We start from the raw sequence: 11,542 nt of genomic DNA, 5'->3' as shown, positions 1-11,542 counted from the left end.
TTAGAGGAGTCAAATGAGTGGTAGTGGATCTTTGCACGAACTAAGAAAGATTATATTAACAGTAAATGCAATGTCAGGTCATGTCATGGATAAGTATTGACACTGTCTATGGTGCTACGATAGAAGGCACCATCGGTACTTGTTGAACCTTCCTTTGCACGAACTTGGAATGACTTCCGCACCAAGGAAGTTGTGCAAGGGGCCCAAATATTTAATGGAAAATGAAGTTTTAAGGCTTGTTATGTACTCGTGTATTTTCTCAATAGGGTTTCATGAGATGATAATATCAACGACGTACACTAAAGTGTATAACACCAAGCCTTTGCTTCTGAGTATGAATAGAGATGAATCCGATTTTGAATTAACAAACCCATAGTCAAATAGAAACTTACACAATATTTGGTACCAAGCGTGTGGCACTTGCTTATGGCCATATGTTGACTTCTAGATATGACAAACATGATGTGGCTTAATTAGGTGAGTGAAATTTTGATGTTATTGCATATACTTCTTCACTTAGTGTACTATGCAAGAATGCATTGCTCACATCAAGCTGGCATAGTGGCCAATTATGTTGTAGTTCCAAAGAAAGAGCCAACCTTACATATATGGGTTTTATCATCGGGCTTAATGTTTGAGTGTAGTCGAGTCCAAGTCTTCGATGGAAACCTTTAGCTACTAATCTAGCTTTGTATCTATCGATATCATTGTGAGTACCGCTCTTCTCCCATCTGTAAATGGATTTTATCATCGAGCATGCCGTATGTGATTTTTGTTATGCGGTTTAAGAACTAGATCTCAAGTTTTTTGTTAGATTAGGGCCTCAAATTTTTTATCATGGCATCACGCCATTCAGTTCTTGAGTGTTTGGCTAACACAGGTTGACTCAACTGAGACTTTAAGAGAGGTTTAGTGGTAAGAAGGTATTTGGGGTTTGGTTTGTGTATTTGATTCATTGCTCTTGTGACTGGGCAAAGAGACGCTAGTTGTCAACTAAAATTACAATTTTGAGAAGTATGTGTTTGAGAATTTGAAGGAGAAATAGGTGAATGAAGTTGTTGAAGAATGAGAGGGTAGTGAGATATGGGAAAAGAGGGATTAATTTGGGATGTTGGAGAGGTTAAACTCGTAGAGGGAGACACAGATTTTTGAATTAAATGGGAAGAGTAATTCATGAAAAAGAGTAATAATATTTATTCAATAAATATGAAAAGTTGAAAAATTTCTATCTAAAAAATATGAAAAATAATAATAACAATGCTTAAATATATATTTCGTCCCTGCAAATATAAACCATTTGAATTTTCATTCCTGAAGTTACTAATTCTTCCAATCTGCTCTTGCAAATATTAATCATTTGACTTTTGGTCCTAATTACATCTGATTAGTAACTTCAGAGACGAAAATTCAAATGACCTATATTTGCAGGGATGAAAGACCTATTTAAACAAACCACCTCGCCCAATCATCACTTGCCACATGGGCACCACGTCGCTAATGACAGCCCAGCTCAGCAAAAAAATCTAATTAGGACCAAAAGTCAAATGATTAATATTTGCAGGGGCAGATTGAAAGGATTAGTAACTTCAGGGACGAAAATTCAAATAGTCTATATTTGCAAGGACGAAAGACATATTTAAGCCTAATAACAATAATAATATGTCTAATAAGATCTTTAAAGATGTGGCAGTCAGCAGTATGAATTGGAACATTGAACATGTATTATGTACGAGGTCAAGGTATAGATATTGCTACTAACAATTTTCTCCTTGCCCTATTAAATTAACGATTAACATTTATATATCCATGTTAGAATATGTAAACATCTTAATTCTTCCAAAAAAAAAATATGTAAACATCTTCTTTTACTAAGTTTGTGCCATATCACGTATTGTATCGGAATGTCATTGCTTAATCACTAAACTGGACATGTAAACATCTTTTATATTTAGTATGTACGTCTATTAAAATATGTAAATATATTTTATATGTAGTATGTATCTTTTATATTTAGTAACGTCTTGATAGTCAAATCAATAATGACATTTACATACTAACATTTCATTTTATTGATTTGACTATCAAAACACTACTCAATATAAAAGATACATATTAAATATAAAAGATCCCTTAAAAAAGTTATAATTATTTGCCACTTTTCCTCGCTTTTATTTTCTAGTTTGGTAATTATATATGGTGAGGAGATATGTTATTGAACAATCATTTTCGAACATCTTATGGGATAGCAAAAAATATACAAGGCAATCTAGGTACTGGCATTTTGCATATCATTTATGGGTAATGGTAAAAGTTGATGGATTTTACTCTCTGCAAAGCATATGGGGGATCTTGAGAGTTTTTGTTGATGATTATGATGGGGAAGATTATGTGGGAAAAAATTGTGTCGAGCGATTATAATAAAAGTGTGTTCTCTATTTGATCTATTGGTAAGAAAGTAACTTGACCGTGATATGGATGCTTATTATTACGGTGATGTTAAATGCCACCTATCTAGATTCGCACAGGTATACACTTCTAAAAACACAAGGTTTTCTCAAAATATTTTTATGGCAAATGCTAACTTGTGCTCTCTAGGGCATATGTTAAGAACTCCTTGTAGAAATATACATATTAAAAATCGTACTTTCAACTTAAAAGCTAAAATATTATGTTTTCCAATACAAAGTTACTCTTTTTATGTTTCTTAACATATGCCCTTAGGGTAAAAGTTAGCATGACCATATTTTTATTTTGGTGGTAAAAGAGGGCTTACGCCCAGCATGACCCTATTTTTATTATTACATGAATCTCTTTAAATAGAAGTGTTCATTGAATGGAGAGGATCTTAACCCACAAATAGCATCCAAATTTCACTCTCATTTGTGCCAAGAGTCCATAACTGGATTCTATGACAGACCCTTCACTTCCCCTGACTTTTTGTTACTCAAAAGGAGGGGGAAAACTAACAATACGAAAGCAACACTTGATTATAACAGAACTGTTTACTTAGATAATTATAACCCCCCCTGTAGCAAGCCCTTTTCTGTTTTCAACTAACCTCTTACTACGATACTAATATTGAAAAATGATTTGAAGAAATGAAGAATAATTCAGAGCATGTCAGCAATGTTTTCGTATATCAAGAATATCATTCGGCACAAGAGTACATACATGACAATGAACAACTGTTCACAAACAAGTCAATGCTAACAAGGAACAAAGGCCATCATCATCTTTGACATGAGAAACAATTAACAGGATATATCATAATTGTATTCTTAATGGTAAGAGCTCATGTTGTATCCTTATTGTGTTGTCTGGCAGACACAAAGGAACTAGCTGGCCCCTAGCTTTAAACAAGCACAACCCCATCCAATCCAGCATTTCTGAAAACAAGCCCTGGAAACAATTCACACGAACATCATTTGGGCACGCGTCGAACATAAATACAGTCAGTCACCTAGGAGAGCTCTATCAAGATGAACTACTTGCGGCTTCCTTGGAATACTTTCTTTGATGGAGAATGCATGAGTGGTTTAGAATCTGAATTGATAGCAATGTTTCCAATTCCAGCCTCCATGGCCTCCCTCTCATCTTTGTCCTTGTTCTTCTGGTCAGAGTTAGCAGTTTCAGCACCAGGGTTGTGATTAGAAGAAGGCACTGATGGCTCCAAAAGACGGGGACCTGCATTCATCCACGGATGTAGCAGGCATTGACCGGCTGTAGGTCTTTTCTCAGGAACAAAGTCAAGGATAGAAACCAAGAAGTCACTCATGTCACTTGCATCTTTCTCACTAAAATCGTACTTCTCCATAAGCACTTTATTTAAGGGCCAGAATCGCAACCGACGGATATGTCTCAAATCGCCATATCTATTGAAGAAATCCCGGGAATAACGCCCCCCTAGTGCGATCTAAGAATTATAATCCAGACTCAAGTTAACTGCGAACTAATGATTGCAAATGAAAAGAAATGTGTGGAAGAAATTTATTACCTTACGCGGCATCATTCCAAGAAGTTCCATCATTAATGCTAAGTGGTCCTGAGATAAATTAAAGATCGAGCAATCTTACATCAGACAATAATATCACAACCAAAGCACAAATGCAAGTAAAAATTATTTCAAAATGTCGGTATTAATTAAAGAGAGATAGAACAACGTAAAAAAAAATAATCAACATGGTCACTCTCCAGCAAAGCAAGTTATTATATTGAAACTGGAATGCATAAGCACATCCAGTAAGTAGCATCTATAAACAGGACATAAACAAAACCAATTCCTCAATAAAAACACAATCTGCCTGAAGTAATTGATTTGTGTAATATTTTTTGGTGTAAGTGTGTTTTTATCCATTAGTAACTTTGAATTTAACTTTATCTAATACTCAGTTGAGATAGTTGACTAACAGACGTCACACAACATCCTTGTTTGGACGGATTTCGTTCCCAGGCATGGTTCTCCAATTGCAAACTATAAAGTTGGTTTTCCATCCCATAGATCATAATTTTCATGACTAAATGTTATCCATAGTATAAAAATTCAAAACCAAGATGTTAAAATTACAAGCTCGGAACTGATCAAGATCCAACACACGAATTAATGCATTCAATTCTAGAAGTAGAGGATTATTGTCATTACCCGTTAAACTAAAGAAAGATAATAAAGGTAGGTTTTCAAGAGTGATGGCCAACAACAACCGCGCCGTATCCAATTAGGCTGGGATAAATCCATTTACAAGAGAATGGTGAATAAATGGGGATGGGGAAATCAATCAGGATTTTCCGCTTGAATCTCAAGCCTTGCCCAAATCATTTCAAATTTTGACTGGAAATTACGGGAAAAAATTCTGGTGGACAGAGAAGTATCATCCACCATTTTGACTCCCTCAAAGGATGACTGGCAATTGAAATGTGACAATTGCCAAGGACTTGGGATGGTAGGACATGCTTCTGCATCTTGTGCAGGACAGTTGCCTCGACTTGTTTCCGGTCAGCTTCTCATGGTTTTTGTTTCTGGTCAGCCTCTCATGGTTTTTGTTTCTGATCAGCCTCAAATTGTAAAAAAGACGGCCGCCTATCCCTTTCCACTTTGAGAATGTGTGGTTAATAACCATGCTTTTTACTCTAAGGGGAGGGTTCCCCTTGAGTTATCCCCTTATCCTACTCCAGCCTAAGACAACAAATGACAGCATGCAAAACACAAGGCCATAAAAGCTTTACCCTCCTTGATTATGCCAAATTGTGAACTTAATCAGAAACTACTCCAAGCATCAGAGAAAACCCAGGCCAAGAACCATCAAATGCATACCTAAAATCTGGGCTTTATAAAATGCAAGCCCTAAAATTTGCATCATTCGTCTTCTATTCATTTTGTGTCACTACCCACTCAACCTTAAATTCAGTACATGGAAAAGTGGTTTCTTAATTACCATTATAGTATAGTATCAGTACTATTGTTTTTAGAAGCCATACTAGTATTTTCAGATCACATAAACTAACATATGCTATTCATCAATCAACATGCAACCACCCTAATTCTATAGGAAAATCTTACTGCCACTGAAGCTGAGTAAGAAAGAGTTTAACCTTATGTGCTTCTTATCATTATCTACCACCTTAATTACATCCCATTATCCACCCATAACTAAGCTTACACCTCATAATAGAGCTTTTTAGGTTTGTTGAAATTTTGAAAACCTTGAGAAATAATGATTTTTCCATGTTTCCAACTATGGCATCAATTCTCTATTTGTCTTATTAGCCATAATAAGGTCATCTAATAGATAAATTCAGGTAGGTTCTTATCCTGGAAATCTTCAAGACATTGTAAAAGGATAATGTATAAAAGATCATTAATTGCACACATTTGTATTGAATAGTCTCCCGTTCTGGTACTTACAGTTATGTTTTATTACAAACTCATCAAAATACTCCATATTACATCATTATTGCTAGAAATGTGGTGACAACCCGTGGAAACACGCGAATTCTGCCTTTGTAAAAGAATGATTTTTTAGCTCATGTACCTTTTTGACAGAATTTATATTTGACTTTTCTTTGATGTTTTGCGAGGGTCATCTTTATAACATTGTTTCTACTTTCTATCAAGACTTGATAACTTTACTGTAGTGAAATTCAAAGAAAAAAAAAATTCCCTTTTATCTCTCTGTTTTAGAAGACGGCCTAATGCCTATTTTCTCTTGAGATTTTTTCTTCCCCTCTTCTAAAACCCATTTTTTACAACATAAATAAAAATTTAAGCACATTTTTTAATATACAAATTGAATTAGAAACTTCCAATACTCATCATTCACGTTTAACAGTTGAGATAGTCAGCTTATGCTTCAAAATTCTCCACAATCAGTGTTGCCAGTAGCAGTTATATGTGGCCAGCACATCACCTTCACAACAAAAGTCCCCTCATATAAACAAGAAAATGTGAAAAGGCTAAAATTATGAATAAGGCATGGGATGTTACATTAAAATGTAAAGCATCAGACATTTCATTCATCGCGCTCCGTAAATGATTTTGATGCACGCCCTGGCTCTATGTGTAGCATTCCATGATATTTAGTCGATTCCCAATTCATAAAGAGTTAAAATTATAGTTTCCGGTTAACGGTAGTTTTAAAAAATGCTTTAGCATAGGGGTTTTGCTTCAGTGTGTGGTTTAATTAGGGTTTTTATGATATTAGAGCTTTGTATTACAGAATTCGTTAAAATGTGAATTCCTATCTAGATTAAGTAGTGCATCTGTATGTGTTATTTTATTAAAACCTTCAAAAATTTGGACGGGGAATACAACTAGATAATCCTTTCAACGTGAATACATAGATAAATAAAACACAGCAGCCATAAAATTAATCAACTCCAGCAACCTATTAACACATAGATAATCTTTTCACTATTTGGGGTAGGAATGATTACGTAAATAAAAAAATTATTACCTCGTCCCTGTCAAAGTTGTCCCCGCTATGAGGATCAAATAATACGTCTCCAGTTGCAAGCTCAAAACATATGCAAGCAAATGACCAAAGATCTGCAGATGTAGAATATTTTGATCCAAGGATAACCTCTGGGCACCGATACTGTCTTGTCTGAATATCATTTGTAAACTGTTTATATGTCCAGCAAGCGTTACCAAAGTCAACTAACTTGCACTTGACATCAGCTGAGGCAAGCAGTTTCTGTCTCACTGTGCGGCTTCCTCTTCTGTTGCCCTGCTCTTTTAACTTCATTCCATCCGCATCCGATAACCTACTAGTGCCAGCAGAACTAGAAGCTTGTTCTCTTGCAGAACTTGCATTCGGAGATGATTCTACAGCACCAGAGGTTTCATGATTACCATCAACTCCTTCAGATGCCTCCTTCTCAGCACATCCATGAGCTGCTTGCTTGGCTTTTCTCTTAATATTTTTCTTATGATTCTTAATAAAATCTCCATTTGATGTTTTTGTGTCTCTTGCAGCCGTTGACTCCAGCATAGTCTTGTCTTTACTATTAGGAAGAATGAGAGGAGCACCAGATTTTCTAGGATCCTTAGACGGGTCAATTGTTGATAAGAGAAGGATATTTTCGGGTTTTAAGTCGGTATGTATGATAGAAAGCTGCTTATGTAAGTAATCCAATCCAACCAAAATATGAAAGCATATCTCTTTAACCATATTGATAGGCATTCCGCGATAATCACTATACTTAATAAGAGTTAAGAGGTTATCCCCTAGGTACTCAAAAACCATACAAACATGCTGTCCATTTGGACCAGAATGCTTGAAATGATCTAAAAGCTTGACCACACATTTTTTATCATCAGTGTCTCCCTCCGCAATCTGTTGCAAAATCGTTATCTCATCCAGAGCAGCCTCGGTGTAATGCTGAGCACTCTTCTGAACTTTCAAAGCAACGTATCTCTGCAAATCTCCACACACAAAAAAGCAAAGACAAACTAATAATGTGAAAAAACATGTCAAACCAAAACAATAAAGCCAACAACGACAAAATAAAAACTGTCCCAAACACAAAAAAGCAAAGACAAACTAATAATGTGAAAAAACATGTCAAACCAAAACAATATGGCCAAAAACAAAAGATAAAAACTGTACCAATTAGACATTGTTTGGATGAACAGTTAATTTCCATCTTATAACATAAACTAATGATAAGCGCTTATGTGTAAATCATTTCTATAACAAAAGATAAAAGAATGTTACATTTTCCCATATAAGCTATAAGTCGTTTTCATAAGCTATCTTAGAGAAGTCATGAAAATAAGCTGAAAATGAAAACAGCTTATGAACATGCCGTAAGTTTTTTTTTTTTTGGTGAAGTTCTATATTTTTTTTTGGTGAAGAAACATGCCGTAAGTTGTTTTCACAAGTTCTCTCATTCAGTCTCAGAATTGTTTATATCAGTAGATAAGTTCAAATAAGCCAATTCTAACAAGCCCGTAGTCTAAATTGTTGCTCAATCCCTAAAAATCAAGGTATTCTATTCTTCCTGGATAATAAACCAAGGGCCCATTTGGATTGACTTATTTTTGAGCTTATGCAAAACGGCTTATGTAAATAAATAAGCTTTTTATGTGTTATTCATAAGCTTGTTAAGGTAGTTTATGAAAAAACAACTTATGAAGATACAATTTTCCTTAGTGACAACTTGTGAATTAGTACAAAAGCTTGTTTATTTACATAAGCTGATTTTCATAAGCTCAAAAATAAGTCAATCCAAACAGCCCAAAATCACTAAATGACTACCCAGTCCCTAAAATTGAAAGTGTTCTTTGTTTAACCCCTCAATCATGAACGGAACTCAATTTTTTTTAACAAGGAACTGAACTCAATTGATCAATCACAAAGGTAAAAATAATAATTCCCATTTGTGGTTAATTAGAACTTAAAATCCCCAATCAAAAGTTGAAATAATCATAAACAGAAAGTGCTTATTTCTTCAAGAATTTGTGATTAATTTAATAAAAAAGGGGAAAAGAGAAGATTTTTAGGGGAAGAAGAACGAACAGAATGATGGGAATCCCAAGCGAGCCAAACAGTGGAGAAATGGCCCCAACCAAGCTTGCTCTGAACGACATAACGACCGGAGCTGAAAGTGTCGCCGATTCGAACGGCGTGGTAGCCACCGCGTCGGTAATCTTCTGTGCCTTCGTCTTCGGAGGTGAAATCGCTGCTTTCGGTGGTGGTGTCGTCGTGTCCGCCACCCATTTGTTTGACCCAAAAAAATTAATTGTAGAGTGAGAGTGAAAGAGAAGAGAAAAATGGATTTTTCAGACACTTGCTTTTTTCCCTTCGCGGTTAATTTAATTGATTAATTCAGTAAGGTGTCATCTTCAATTCTTCACCTACATAATACTTTTACCCCTGCAATATAAATTATTTTGAGAGTTACTGTTTACACATATGATAGGCTCAAAAACACATATAAAAGACGAAAATATCCATGCGGCAGTTAACTACCGAAGTTTAGAATCGACTACAGTTAACTACCGGAAAAAAAAAAAAAAAAAACATCGGCACTTAAGTGCCGAAAAACTCATATCAAATTTAAAAAAAAATATTATACATGCTATGCTATCTTCACACATCTACTAGAAAAACTATGGTAAAACTTTGATTCTTGTGTGGCCCACTATGCATTATCTTAATTATGGCACTATGCTGAAACGGGATTATGCATTCTCTTAATCACCAAGTCTAGCCAACTAATTCCACGGTTCTGTTTAAGTAAGAAAGGGAAAACTCATTTCCTACTGCAAGTCTTTGAATTGCTGCTATCTAGGAACTACCAAGTGTGTGTGATGGATATATAGACAAACTCATGTTATATAATTATTCTTTCTCTCATAATTAATTGAGTTAAGTTTGAGTTTTGAATACTATGCTATATCTTGGCTTATTTATAAGCAAGAAAGAACTAAATTTGATGATTTCTAAATTAGACTCAATTTAATAATTATCTCTTAGTCTCAACGCAAAATTGATGTTGTGATTATTGTAGTTGAGTATATTCTCTTTATCTCTTAGCTGTATTGCAAGAGTTGGAAAATTATTTATTTCCTAAGATTTTAAAATTATACAATCTTGTACTGCAAGAGGAGTGCTATGCTGGGAAAAAGAAAATTGATGAGTTCCTCGGCAGTAAAGTGCCGAGATTTTTTTTTTCTTCTTTTTTTTATTTTTTTTATCGACAGTTAACTGCCGAAGGAACTTCGGGAGTTAACTGCAGCCGGTTCCAAACTTCGATAGTTAACTGCCGTAGGGGCAAAAACGTCATTTACTCGTGTGGCACAGCCTTATGTAATGTGGGAACAACAATTCTCAATTATTTTTGGTTTCCCTCTAGTAAAAAAATTTTGTCAGATTTCGTCTTATAAATTATTTTTGTTTTGTAATACCTCCTAGGTCAGCTGACTGTGTATGTTCGCTGATTGGCACGCTGAGTCACCTTTTTCTGATGACATGGAGCGCTGACTGTATAATTTTTTTCTATTTTTTATTGTGCACAAGTGGCATTTGTGATTTTTTTTTTAAAAAAAAAAAGAAAAAAATCTTAAAAAATACCGGAAAAATAAAAAAAATCTTGAAAAGTTAATATGTATCGAAATTTTTGAAAATATTATAAAAAAAAATCTTAATTAAGTTCCTGAAAAAAATTTCGAAATATATTTTCTTATTATTTTAAAAAAAATCGAAATAGTTTAAGTTCCTGAAATTTTTATAAGAAGTATTTATTTTTTATTAGAATTTTTATAAAAAAAAATGAAAAATTCAGGAACTTAATTCATATTTTTTTTTTATAATTTTTTCAACAATTTCGATATATATTAATCTTTTCCAGATTTTTTTTCATTAATTTTTCTAGAATTTTTTTCATTATTTTTCATTTTACCTGATTTTTATTAATTTTTCCGGTATTTTTCAGCATTTGTTTTCATTTTTATTAATTTTTCTAAAAAAAAATAGATTTTTTTTCGTTTTTTTAATTATTTTTTTAAAAAAATCACAAATGCCACATGTACACAATAAAAAAATAAAGAATTATACAGTCAGCGCACCACGTCATCAGAAAACGTTGACTCAACGTGCCACATCAGCGAAAATGCACAGTCGACTGACATAGGAGGGTATTCCAAAACAAAATAAAAATTTACAAGGACGGAATCTGACAAAAAAAATTTACAAATAGAAAAATCAAAAATAACCTATATTGCAGGGATAAAAGCTTATTAACCCTAAATAATTTCATCATCATCATTCACTACACCCCATTATTTTTTATTTTATTTTGGTACAACTACACCCCATTATTTATATTATATTATATATTAAAATTTAAGGATTTTTTCATATTATTTTTCATAAAAGTTATATCAACTTCTGTTTGACACCTTGGAGATGAGATTATTATTTTTTTGTAGTGAGATGAGATCCTTTTGAATTAATAGACATTTTCTTACATGTTAGATGATTATAACAAATTAATTATTTATTTATTTTTATTATAAATTGGTCTTTTAAATTATAAAATATAT

At 33.7% G+C, this 11,542-nt stretch overlaps 1 protein-coding gene across 2 annotated transcripts; it reads right to left on the bottom strand.

Annotated features, from left to right (window-relative positions):
* Nucleotides 1-3,099: 3,099 nt before the first annotated feature.
* LOC11434131 (SRSF protein kinase 1) lies at nucleotides 3,100-9,334 on the bottom strand. Of its 2 annotated transcripts, none has more exons than XM_003590354.4 (4): nucleotides 9,015-9,334; nucleotides 6,948-7,910; nucleotides 3,995-4,042; nucleotides 3,100-3,913 (listed from the first exon to the last, which is right to left on the bottom strand). In XM_003590354.4, exons 1-4 carry the CDS (start codon nucleotides 9,213-9,215, stop codon nucleotides 3,485-3,487), a joined length of 1,641 nt encoding a protein of 546 aa, XP_003590402.1. In that variant the 5' UTR covers nucleotides 9,216-9,334; the 3' UTR covers nucleotides 3,100-3,484. The 2 variants fall into 2 exon arrangements, with proteins under 2 accessions (XP_003590402.1, XP_039683304.1); XM_039827370.1 differs by having other exon boundaries at nucleotides 3,442-3,913; nucleotides 6,948-7,918; nucleotides 9,015-9,150.
* Between the last annotated feature and the right edge of the window lie 2,208 nt (nucleotides 9,335-11,542).

Source organism: Medicago truncatula, chromosome 1 (genome assembly GCF_003473485.1).
Source record: "Medicago truncatula cultivar Jemalong A17 chromosome 1, MtrunA17r5.0-ANR, whole genome shotgun sequence".
Taxonomy (NCBI): Eukaryota; Viridiplantae; Streptophyta; class Magnoliopsida; order Fabales; family Fabaceae; genus Medicago; species Medicago truncatula.
This window is presented reverse-complemented; position numbering and strand designations above follow the sequence as displayed.